We start from the raw sequence: 12,824 nt of genomic DNA on the forward strand, positions 1-12,824 counted from the left end.
TGAATTTACATTAGATTTTAGCTTTTATTATATTAATATAAATCTGATTTACCCAAAGTAAAAAAAAAAAAAAAATCTGTCAATATGTTAATAATGAAGTATTTTATGTCTTCCTTTAAAATTTGAAAAGTTCTTGAATTTTGATTTTCAACAACTTAATTTATTTTCGTCATATCTATATCCAGCATTAATGGTATTAACCTTTTAGCATTCGAATTACTGTCAAATGTTATGCTTATTCATTCATCTTGTTTTGAATCAAGGTTTCAATGATGTGATTGTTTATTTGTAGAATAATGTTGTAGAGTAGGCGTGAGAGGCCACATCTGGCTGGTCTGAACATAAAACCAATAGAATACTTGGGCCTGTTTAAATGCTAAAGGGTTAAAGTGCAATAGCTTTCATTCTGCTAGAATAATTTTATAAACAAATTTCACTGCTTATATGCTGAACACTTGGAGCTAAAGATGACTTCAAGTCTTTATATCATGCATAATACAAGAAAGTTTTTTTCGTTTAATTATAACATCTTCAATGTGGAATTGTTCCAAGCTTCATATTTACAATTAACATGCTCTATTGTATATAGAGCTAAAGACATACTGAAGTAAACAAAAATATATTTGAATATCAGTTCACTTTATATGTACATACATTTTTTTATATGGTTTACATCTTTTATTTCACTTATATATGAAACACTGTACCAACTCTGCCCACAGACAGCATTCTCATGTTCCACCAAACAGGTGATCATATGAGAAATAATTGTGCTTTGGAAGGAACACATGGAAAAAGCTCATGAGAAGAAGCTTGCTAAAAATCAGAGCTGGCAAACACTTTGCAAGGCAGTAGAAGTGGGCTTTCGAGGTTTTGTGGGGGTATTCATTCTGCATAGCTCTGACTGGGCTTGGAGTTACTGTAGCAGCAAAGAAGCTGCAGAGAAGGAGACTGGGTGGCTCTGTATAAAGAGGGCAGACAGGTGGTTTGCTGTTACTGGGATGCAAACTGATACTTGATCAGTCCTGGCTGATTTAAATGGGTGAGGGAGTCTGATGCTGAAACACCCTGGGAGTCCAGAAACATCACTGACAATGCATTCTAGAATATCACTGACGATGCATTCCAGAACATCCATGAGATGTATTTTGAAACTGTATATATGCGTGTGTGCTTCACCATTTCATATTTTAAGGAACATGTGTGAAATCTATTTTTTCTTTGTCTCCACTCAAGAACATAAACCTTAAAAGAACTGTAACCCAAAAGGCATTCATCACCAAACAAATGTCATCTCCAGTAGTATAACCTCTGAGATTGTTGGGATGAAAGGGCTAAGGGAGTGGGAGAGATAAGTGAGCTAGGAAAGGCTGAGTGGAGGTGGCATGATCCCAGCCAGTTAACAGGAACAGAGGCCATTATAGTATCAGTAGAAAAGGAAGGGAGAAAAAATAGCATGCCTATGAGCTAGAGACTGGAGCATGCCTGTAAAAGACTTTGTGCCAATCAATCAGATTAGTTCTTTTCTGGATATGGTCTATATTTGTGACAGCAGCATTGTCCCAGAAGTGAGCACAACAATCCATTATGGACCCCACACAAGCTTTGTAGAGAACTGATAATTGTTGGGGACTGAAGTATCTTCTGGTCCTGAAGACAAGAGCTAGTAGTTGGGATGTGATCTTCACTATGTTAAGGATATGTTTTCATTAAGAAAGGTCCTCAGTGATAGTGAGACCCAGTAAATGGAACCAGTGTTAGAAATATGAAGATGTAAATAAATTTTGTAGAAACTAAAAGTTATGGAAAAAAAAGGACATCATTATAAACAAGGCATTTTAGATGCAGGAGATACATAATACTTCCACATTGGGTAAACCTATCACCAGTTGTAGTTCTAAACCAAATATGTGTAGTAGAAGAGGGTCTTAGGAATCAAAATAGTCATACTGACAGCTAATTTAAGTTGGAATCAAGACAAAAGTATTCAACCATTACAAAGTTATCTTTATAATACTTACGCTTCAATGTCTTCAGCTTCATTCTGAGATGATGCTTTAATAGACTACAAAGAAAGATTGAAGTGATCACAACCATAGGTTCATAAAAATGACTTATAACCAGGAACTGACATCATAGTTGCATTGCATAGATATGTTAAATATTCTTATCCTTATTTTACAATATATATATATTAAAAAAATTGAGGTCTTTCCCAAGCTATAGGCTCATAATGCTGGTTTCCTGGATTCTGTGGCATACATACTACCTTTCCTCCTGGATGGGATGCCAGTCCATTGAAGGATTACTCATTTTAGCCAGGTAAGAGGACTGGAGCAATGCAAAATGAAGTGTTTTACTCAAGAACACAGCACATTGCCCAGTTCAGGAATCAAGACCACAATTTTATAATCATGAATACAATACTTACACACCTCCACATTTTACAACATAAACACACACACATCCATCCATACATACATATGATAAATAGAAAAGAAAATGAAAAGCCAAGCATAAAAAGAGCCCTTAACCAACACCCTTTAGTAAGCAATTAATATAGGTATTTCCATGTTACTGAAAAATGTTATCTTAAAGAAGCAAAAGATTTTCAAGTTACCTTTCTTGTAGGAAGCATATCAGTTTGTTGTAGATATAGATAAGTGAGTGTTTGTCTGTGTGCACATACTAGTTCTTAATGTCTAAACACATTTATAACAGTGAAAGATTAAAACTCTACTTTCAGTTGGTCTAAATGTAAATGGATGGACTAATTTAAAAAAACATACAAATGAGGCTTGAACAACAAATTTATTTCATTATACAAGCTTGAAAGACTTGATTGCAAATGTGAATAAAATTCTACATTATCAAAAAAAAAATTTTCTTCTTTATATATTAACATTTATCAGATAAATGTTACCACATGACTAAAAGAAATAATTAGGATTTACAAACAATGATACAAAAAAATATTTCCATTGTTGTCTTTAAATAGCAAATATCATCTCATGCATATTATGCAGTAAAAATTCAAAGAATTCATATGACTAGCATGAAAAATCAAGTCTATAGAATCAACTATAGAAAATAGTGAAATGTTAGGAAGAGATATTAACTTTTACGATAGGTCTTAATGTATTGATATGATTCCAAGGTTATAATAATACTGAGGAGTATTTAATTTTATGAAAGCTGTCTGAATTCAAAAGATACATTCAGCTTAGTTTACAGTGTTTATAACAATCCTTAACCATAAGTGATTTCAAGAACCATTAAGAATGATCTCAGTAAAAAGTTGATTGTATTGTTTAGAATTAAGGTAGAAAAATAATCTACAAATGATTATGCCATTGATTTTGAAAAGCATTTCAATATAAATCCAAGCATTTCATTAACAAAATGCATCTTTCAGCTTCTTATTGTGAAACTTTTAAACAATACAACCATCAACTTGAGATTAAGATAATTATAAACAGCAGATGAAAGACTAGTTTTATAAAATTCTGTTCATAATATTACCCAGTATAATATCCAAATTGAAAAAATAAAAAGAAATTGAGAAGCTAAGTTTAATTAAATATATTAAGAATGAAAACAAAAATTAGAATTTTAAAGAAGTTAAAGAATTGTGGTTAATGAGCAAAGAAAGATTTGTTTCCAAGATACTTGCATAACCACATCTGAATGATTAAAAGTAGTAGAATAATATAGTTAAAAAAAAAAAATAAAGATTGAATGTATATAAAAAAAAAAGCAAAAGCTTCCATGATCTATTCTACAGAATTGTCCAGTTCTGAGTTTGTCAGATAAAAAGACTTTCATGCTGGTTGAATAGTAGAAAGATCAATCTTTAGTGCAAAGTGGGGAATACACTCCTGAAATTCAATTTTTGTAACAACCTTTTATTTATTTATTTTTTACTATTTACAATGACTTGCTCTCAAATACAATATCCTTTTTCAGAAGAAATCAGTGAATAACTTGCAGCTATTTTGGAAATTTACTAAAATCTAAAGTTTTAATGAATATGACAAAAATCAAAAACTAGATACCTCAGAAACTGATTCTGAAATGCTCCCAGAAGAAATGTTTATTGCAACTTTTGATTTCTGTTGAAACTAGTTTTCATGCCAAACTAGTTTTCATGCATCAAGCTTATTTTCATCTCCAAACCATAACTTTATTTTTTAAATTACTTGGATTGAAAGATAATTACATACCATCATTATTTGCATGTGTGATATAAATTTTTATATTCTCTTAAGTAACTCATTCTTTAAAAGGGAGTTAAGCTTTGAAGTAAGACAAAACCTTAAAAAAAGTACAAGTGACAGCTGTACTATACAATGTATTTGTATGTGTGTGTGTGTTAAGATTACTTTCTGTAAATACTGAGAGATTAGTTTCTTAAAACAATATTAAGTAATTTGAGTAGAACTAAGCCTTCCAGTTTCAGTATATTCAACTGAAAATTGAGCCTTCACAATTACTTTCCAATATTTCCAGAATTTTAGATAGTTTTGACTGGTAGCAATTTGTACGTTACTCTCTTTTTTACTCTTTCTAGTATCAAAACTCTCTTAACTTAAACTATAAGGTGGCCACAAAGTCATGCACAATGGTAAATATCATGTATGCTTTATCAGCAATGAAGTAGGTAATCCATTGCAAATGTTCAAAGTGTTGGCCATGTAGCTCTAAACAAGTGTTCATACGGAATTTGAAATTGCGATGAACCCTCTCAAATAGCTCTTCATTGCCATTGACTTGTTCATACGCTTCAATAATTCACTGAAGATGTCCCTGGTCATGAATCTTTTTAGAATACACAAGGGATTTAATGAAGCCCCAAACGAAAAAGTCCATGGAAGTTAAATCTGGTGACTGTGATTCCCATTCAATTGGCCCGCAACACCTGAACCATCTCCCTGGAAAATGTTCATTCAGAAAATCACGAACCTGTAATGCATAATCGGGTGGAGCCCCATCCTGCTGAAACCAGACAGAATTTCCCCTTCCAAGTGAATGCACGTGAAGCATCTTGTTGCCAAGCATGTCCAGATACAAATCACCTGTCACAGAGCTCTCAAAATAAAATGGTCCAATTACTTGATTGTGCTAAATCCTACACTACACCATACCATTACCTTGCCCTTGTTTTGTTGATTATCTGCTTCCATTCAATGAGGATTGATTTGCGAGTAATAGTAGCAGTTGTGAAAAGAGATAAAAAAAAGAGAATGTTAGCAATTTCACATATTGCAGGATGGTGCATGACTTCATGGCCACCCTATAGTTTGTTAAATTACTTGATTCTGAAGTAAATGTATTAGCTACTATTGCAATTGTGCTGTATTGCTCTTGGTAGTTATATTACATCAATAGTTTGATACCCTTATATTACAACCACTAATAACTGAATCGTGTTAATTAGTTTTAGTGATAGCTAGGGAATAGTTTCTTTGTCTACCAAAAATCTTTAACTTGATTAGGAAGTCAAGCAGTAGCAAATAAAATTTTGAAGCAAAATGTTTGGACAATGAGAATGTGAGACAGTTAGATGAATGAATGACTTATGATCTTGGATCAAGACAGGCATGAAAATTTGATAAATTTATCAATATCAATACTGAGTTGGATAAAGAATTTAGTGTTGTAGTGGGTATCTATCAAGGAAGGCTATTCTCAACTATCTTATAATGTCTGAGGAATTCAAGAATGGATGGTCTGTAATATTTTTCTGTACAGAGTCTTAAGATAAAAAAAAAAAATTTTTAATTTTAGAAAAACTCAAATCAAAAGGATGGAATGAGAACTTCAAAGGTATTAAAGATGCTAAAAAGTTGCTAGTGTCAGGAAACAAAAAAAAGAAAACGGAAAAAAAGGTACTAGCACAGAAGTAGTAAATTTTGCTTCATACATAAAAAGTGAGTATACAGAGAGTCTACAGCAGTAGTTCCCAACCTTTTCACTACCAAGGACCCCTTTTATTTAAATGAGTTTTCCCCAGACCCCAGGATATTGAAAGGTCTGTCAGCTTAACATGCTAACAAATCCCTAGTACTACTTTTGTGAACCACCAGGGGTCTGCAGGCCATAGGCCAGAAATACTGGTCTACAGAGTAATCATTGCAAATAATGAATACACAAAAAGAAAAAAAAAATGAAGTAGGATCTCTGGTAGATTACTCGGAAATCAGAACTGTCCTTGACTAAAACCATAACTGTTATTCATATGTGAGTATGACCTGGTAACATATATCTGCATTCACTAATTGTTTCAGGAGCAGATATAGGCACCCTCTTGGTCTTCACACTCCTTGACCCAGCAGAATATTGAGGATGTGAAAGCTGGAGGAAGAAAGAGCTGCACTATATTATTTTTGAGTAGTTGATAGAATATGTAAACAGGAACTAAGCATTCAGTTATTTAGCTTAATAGAAGAAGTTCCTAAGTTTTATAAGCTCTGTGTCAATTATTAATGGAATGGAATATAGAGATAGCCTATTGGGCAGGGTTTGATAGAACAGGAAATGGTGAGATAATTGCCACTTCTGCTAGTAATATTTTCTCTCTGTATGAAAAGTAAACAACATGAAATGTGTAAGCAATGCAATGCTTTTTGGGGCAATAGGTTATGAGTAAGTGAAAGTATATACCAAAACTGATGAAGAATCAACTTGATAATGGTTGAATGCAAATAGCCATCAAAAACATTGGCTGATGCATGGAAAGAAAAAGGACTATGCACATTCATATATAAACAAAAATGAATCATACATGCTAAGGAAAAATTACCCTGAAGTTGTTCTTTAGGCAAATTCTGTAGAGTTAGACTAAAGAAGACTTTGAAAGGAGCAAGTTCTGACATAAAATTTGTCAGGTCTCATGAGTGAAATGACACAAGATCAGGATGCTACATTGCCTATCTGTCAAACCATGCCAACAACAATGCTGACAATGAAGATATGAGAGCAGATATGTAGCAAGGATAAATGAAATTAAGCAAAATCAACTTAGCTGAAATGCTAATTGGCAAAAAAAGCATATGATTAAATGAATTTAAGGGTGTACTGAAAACTACTTTTAATGACTTACCTCTAAAGTTTTCATCTAAGAGTGCAAAAGAAAACCACATAAAAAGATTTTAATTAAAAAAAAAAATGAAAGCATGACCACAAATCAAAATCTTGACGCATGTAAACCAAATTACAGGTTTTTATCAAACAGAAAATAAACAAATGACCTATTCAAAATAGAACACCAGTTTCAGGAGCCTAATTTATTAAATTCAAAATTATGAACAATCTACAAATATTAAGTCCATAACTGCTGGAAATACATAAACATTTTTCTTTGATGATAGCCCACATTTTCAACAGGAGAGAAATCTTTTACAAGAGGAGTGGTAGTAACTTCAAAGTTTTGGCCTGTTTGCCCTCATTCAACAAAGGCTAACAGGTTGAAACTTCAAAGTCATTATCACTTCACTTCTTGTAAAAGTTTAGCAAGTATGTGCTCTACTAAAAAGCACAAGTACTTCTGAAATTTAATGCTAAATCATTTTTATATACAACTTGAAATAAACACACACACACACACACACATATATACATGTGTGTGTGTGTGTAATTCTTTTTGGACAATTAGTGTGTTGAGTAAAGCATGTTCATAGTTTGGGCTACCTGGTGTCATCCACAGTGAGGGTATATATCAGCTGGATCTACATCAGAAATTCCACAGTGATAATTGAGATAATAATGAAGGAAACAGAAGATAGATTTAGCACTAGTCTTTATTCAGTACAACAATCATTTTGATCCATCCTACAATTATCCGTTGTGGGTAGAATTTTGTGCATCTAATAGTGTTGCATCAGTCTGTGCAATTTGTGTCACATCAGGTACATGCATAAAGGGGATGTTCTGCAGGATATACTGAGATACCCTAAGTATGCCTACTGTATTTTGGTTATGACTAACTACAACTGTCTGTGGGTATATAACATAAAATTAAAATCATAAAATATCGAGAGTACAAGCTATCAAAGAAGGTTTGCATTTAAGTTAATGAGGAGAGGTGTGCACTCCTGGTCATGAGTGTGTGTGTGTGTCTATAACAGAGTGCACACCCTTCCCTGTTAACCTAAATGTACTCTTTCTTTGACAGATTCTACTCTCTATATTTTATAATTGTATGATTTTTATTTTATGTTATATACTCACAGATAACTGTAGCTAGCCCCATTAGTCGGTCATAACCAAAATGCAGCAGGCAAGAACAACATGCCTAGGACAACTCAGCATATCTAGTGAGACATCTTCTTCATGCTTGTACCTGATGTGACACAAACTGCATAGTTCGATGCAACACAATTAGATGCACAATATCCTACCCATAACAGACAGTTGTGGGATGGGTCAAAACGATAACCATACTAAATAAAGACTAGTGCTAAATCTATCTTTCATTTCTTTCATCAATTATTATATATATAAAACATTGTGGTGGACAGTATTGGGTACAGCAGACAAGATCTCAGTATATTAAAGTAGTGCATGTCTAGTTTGAAGTGTTTGGATTATGGGAAGATGAAACATATGTACAGGTTAAGGAGGAAGGTAGGATGGGTCATGTAAATATTAGTATGTATGAGAAATATAAAATAAAATTATTAATGAGCAGAAGGAAGAGTATGGGATATAAGTGAACCTTGGAATATACTGGAGTTAGTCTAGATAGGAATAATCCTGTCAGCATATAGTACAATTCAGTTGTCTAGCAAGAGATAATTCCAATCCAAGATGGATAGAAACTTTAGTTTCTCAAAACAGCCACAATAACTTCATTTGCTTGTATCAAAGTAACAACATTGCTTTGTCAAAGCTTTCAATGATGAGAATGCACAGGCATTAATGTAGGAGTGCAATTCTCAGATATATCTTATTCTAAAGAAACTGTACTGGTAACCACTGAGAAGAGAAAACGACAATGCATTAAAAGAGATGGTTGATCATGTGTCACCTTTTAGTTGGTGAATAGGAAGGTGACAGAGCAGCAGATAGCAGGTTTGGAAAGGTTACTCTTCTTGAGTTCACACTATCACCTTTCCATACAGAAGGATATATTACTCTGGGTGAACAGGAGAAAGAGTTTGATGAGGATATTGAATACTGTAGAGCACACTGTTTGAGGTTAACGAAGTGGATACCATGAGAACCAATCACGTGATGGCAGTGACAGACAACATTCTTAAGTGAAATCGAAATTGAACCATATTCGATGGCTGGCACCTGTGCCAGTGGAGCACTAACAGCACTGTCCGAGCATGTTCATTGCCAGAGCAACTGTCTGGCTTCTGTGCTAGTGGCCCGTAAATAGCACCATTTGAGCGTAATTGTTACCAGCATCACCTTCTAGCACTTGTGCTGGTGGCACGTTAGAAAATCATTCGAGCGAGGTCGTTGCCAGTGCCGCAAGACTGGCTCCTGTGCAAGTGGCACGTAAAAAGCACCTTATTAGGCGAGGCCATTGCCAGTACCGTGTGACTGGCCCTCATGCCGGTGGCATGTAAAAGCACCCACTACACTCGTTAGGAAGAGCATCCAACTGTAGAAACTCTGCCAGATCAGATTGGAGCCTGGTGCAGCCTTCTGGTTTGCCAGTCCTCAGTCAAATTGTCCAACCCATGCTAGCATGGAAATCGGACATTAAATGATGATGATGATATGGTGACCAAACATTGTGTGGAGAAGGTGAGTTTGGAAGATCTCAGTCAGGATCTTCTGCCTTGATAGATCAGATAAATAAATTTTTGTTTGTGTCAGATTTTATATGAATGTAATTTCTTATAGATATTTTCATACTGTTAGTTATCTTGCAGAATGCTATAAGAGAGGCTACACAATCTAATGTGGACAACTGATTTTTCCAGAAGCTTTAGAATGTGATCTACATCAGCTAAACTTATCAAATGAAAATAAATGATAACTTATGAATCAAGAGTTTTAATTCCTGTAGAAAGCAATTAACAAAAATTAGTCAAAAAGAAAAACAATAAGGAAACATGCATAAGAGAAAATATTGCCAACACAAAACAAACTGAGGCAAATTGAAGTAACTTTAACTTACAGGTGATTCATCACCAGGTCCAAGAACAATTGCACATATTTTGAGGTAACCTTTACAACCAGCCAATGTGTCATCTGGGTCACTAAGAAGAAGCCATTTTCCAATAAATGCATGTGTAGGTTCATCATAAACCATTCCAATATCCATCTAGCAGAAGAAAAAGAAAATATTATAAGCATACAATTTTTCAATAATTTTGTTTACCATATAGTTTTATAGTACACAACGTATATATATATATATATATATATATATATATATATATATATATATATATATATATATATATATATATATATATATATAAAACAGAGTAACATTCCAAACATTTCAAACCTAATTGTTTTAGGTACCAAAGTAGTTGTAGTTGTACAGACATAGACACCCACTTGGCCCTTCCACTGTCAAACGCAACAGAACATCTAGAATGTCATAACTGAAGTTAGATAAGCTATATCACCACTCAGCTAGTAGTCAATTGCACTGCTTATCCAAGAATCAAACTTATGACCTTACTAGCTTAAAAGCTCCAGCAGAGGGCTAATTGGGCCTGTGGCCCAAAACTAAAGAGAGCTAAATAACAAGAATATAATATGTCTATAATGATTACTAGCAGAAAGACTGCCCTCCAGGTGGTTTTCTGTTAGTCACTTGATAATATTTTTACATTCGATTCCCAATTCTAATGATTTTTATATTTTACAGCTAATTATTTCTTTGTATAATAGTGCTCACTTGTTTAGTAAACATTGCATTCATTATTTTATCACAGTCATAATCTCTCTTTTTAAACAAACATCAAGGTAGTCCAACTACATTCAGTGTGCAAAACAATAGCAACGATCATATAGATATTTTAATACCTATAGTGCTGCTAAATGTTCTTTTTCAGTCGCATATTTTTTGGGACGTCTTATGTTGAATTGTAAAATTCTAATGTGATATTTGTGTAATAAAAAAATCAAAACTGGAGTGTGTGTGTTTATATTAGAGAGACAGTGTGTATGTAAGAGAGAGTGGGGAGAGAACATTGCAAACAATGAATGAAATAAACATGAAATGAAAATATTATATAAAAAGCTCATTAAAAACTATCTTGTACCGAATATTTAAATTTGTGTTTATCACACGGTGTTTATCATATGACATCAGAGATCAAGGAGGAGATAAATGGCTGCATTAATTTATGTTGAAATAAGAACTTTGGGACAAATTGGAGCTAAGTCATTTCTCTCCTCCTTAATCTCTGATGTCATATGATAAACACCACCAAAATGGTGTGAATCAGCCAAGAATTATCTGCTAGAAATAGCAACCCAAATACTTTTAAATCAGATCCCAATAGTGGATGTTCAAGAACCAAATGAAGGGCAAATTTTCAATCTCGGGATCATCCTGATTCCAGAATAGTATGATATGTCTATGTAGAGCAAATGTAGTCTGAAATACAGGGATACTAGACGGACAGACAGAATCTTGCTTTTACTAATATAGATGATTATGAGCACAACACCCTAACCACTGGGACATCTTGTGTTATCACATATGCACACAGAATCCAAGAAATGCAACTTAGTACTAATGGTACTATTTATTGTGCTTTTAATTGTACACAGTTCTTGATTCAACTTGGCTGAAAATATGTAACAAAACAATACTGATTGTGCTAATTGTTCATTGAGATGACTTAAAATATACCTCTTAATACAAATACTTTAATTAAAGCAAGGATATTATACAGTTATTGAAACTGTGTAGAAGTAAATGTGAGAATTGAAGTTTGCTTATATTGTTAGGGTACAAACCTACAGTTTATTACAAAGAGTCATAACTATATTCTGCTTAGATATAAATGATCAAAAATCTCTTGTCTCATGATCTATATGATGGCCTTTCCTGTTGATTAATTGCATTATATCACTGGGAAAGGTCAGCTCCATCTTAAAAAGAAACATATATTCTCTTCAGTTGAAAGTCAACTATTCTAATCTTTTCTTTCCTGATATCCATTTTTTTTTGGTTGTTTTTTGTAGTGCCTGTTCATGGTGCTAAGTTATTCTGCCCATATTCCATAAAACCTTTTAGTAATATGCAAATTTAAATCCTGCATATTACAACAGCAACCGGCCAACTTCAGTAAATCAATAGTCAGTGATGTGAAAAAAACCTCTCTTTTCATATATTTAGTGAAAACACAAATACAATGTTCCAGAAAAACTTACAAAACAAACATTAAAAATTGTTACATATTCAAAAGCATAGTCTGTGTTAGTTATTGAATATTTCAACCACATGTGACAAACTAATAGACTACATGCCACTCATCATTAACAAGATTAGACTGCAAACAAACAGGAAACAACTTCTATCTCATTCCAGGGTGAAAAACTAGAGGTAGTCGATAGCTTCCGCTATCTGGGCGACCAAGTTAGTAGTGGGGGTGGGTGCGCTGAAAGTGTAGCTGCTAGAATAAGAATAGCCTGGGCAAAGTTTAGAGAGCTCTTACCCCTGCTGGCGACAAAGGGACTCTCACTCAGAGTAAAAGGCAGACTGTATGATGCATGCGTACGAACAACCATGCTACATGGCAGTGAAACATGGGCTGTAACTGCTGAGGACATACGTAAGCTCGCAAGGAATGAAGCCAGTATGCTCCGTTGGATGTGTAATGTCAATGTGAATACCCGTC

At 33.8% G+C, this 12,824-nt stretch overlaps 1 protein-coding gene across 9 annotated transcripts in view; it reads right to left on the minus strand.

Annotated features, from left to right (window-relative positions):
- Nucleotides 1–12,824, minus strand: part of LOC106876851 (myoferlin) — a 204,650-nt gene that overhangs the window by 94,267 nt on the left and 97,559 nt on the right. For 8 of the 9 annotated variants that reach the window (XM_052965716.1, XM_052965718.1, XM_052965719.1 and 5 more), the window contains 3 exons: nucleotides 10,136–10,282; nucleotides 7,103–7,117; nucleotides 2,022–2,065 (listed from right to left, as the gene is read on the minus strand). In XM_052965716.1, the coding sequence (XP_052821676.1) occupies nucleotides 2,022–2,065; nucleotides 7,103–7,117; nucleotides 10,136–10,282 (206 nt within the window). The remainder of the gene's footprint in view (nucleotides 1–2,021; nucleotides 2,066–7,102; nucleotides 7,118–10,135; nucleotides 10,283–12,824) is intronic. The other variant, XM_052965717.1, reaches the window with a different exon arrangement.

This window comes from Octopus bimaculoides, chromosome 2 (assembly GCF_001194135.2).
Source record: "Octopus bimaculoides isolate UCB-OBI-ISO-001 chromosome 2, ASM119413v2, whole genome shotgun sequence".
Classification (NCBI taxonomy): domain Eukaryota; kingdom Metazoa; phylum Mollusca; class Cephalopoda; order Octopoda; family Octopodidae; genus Octopus; species Octopus bimaculoides.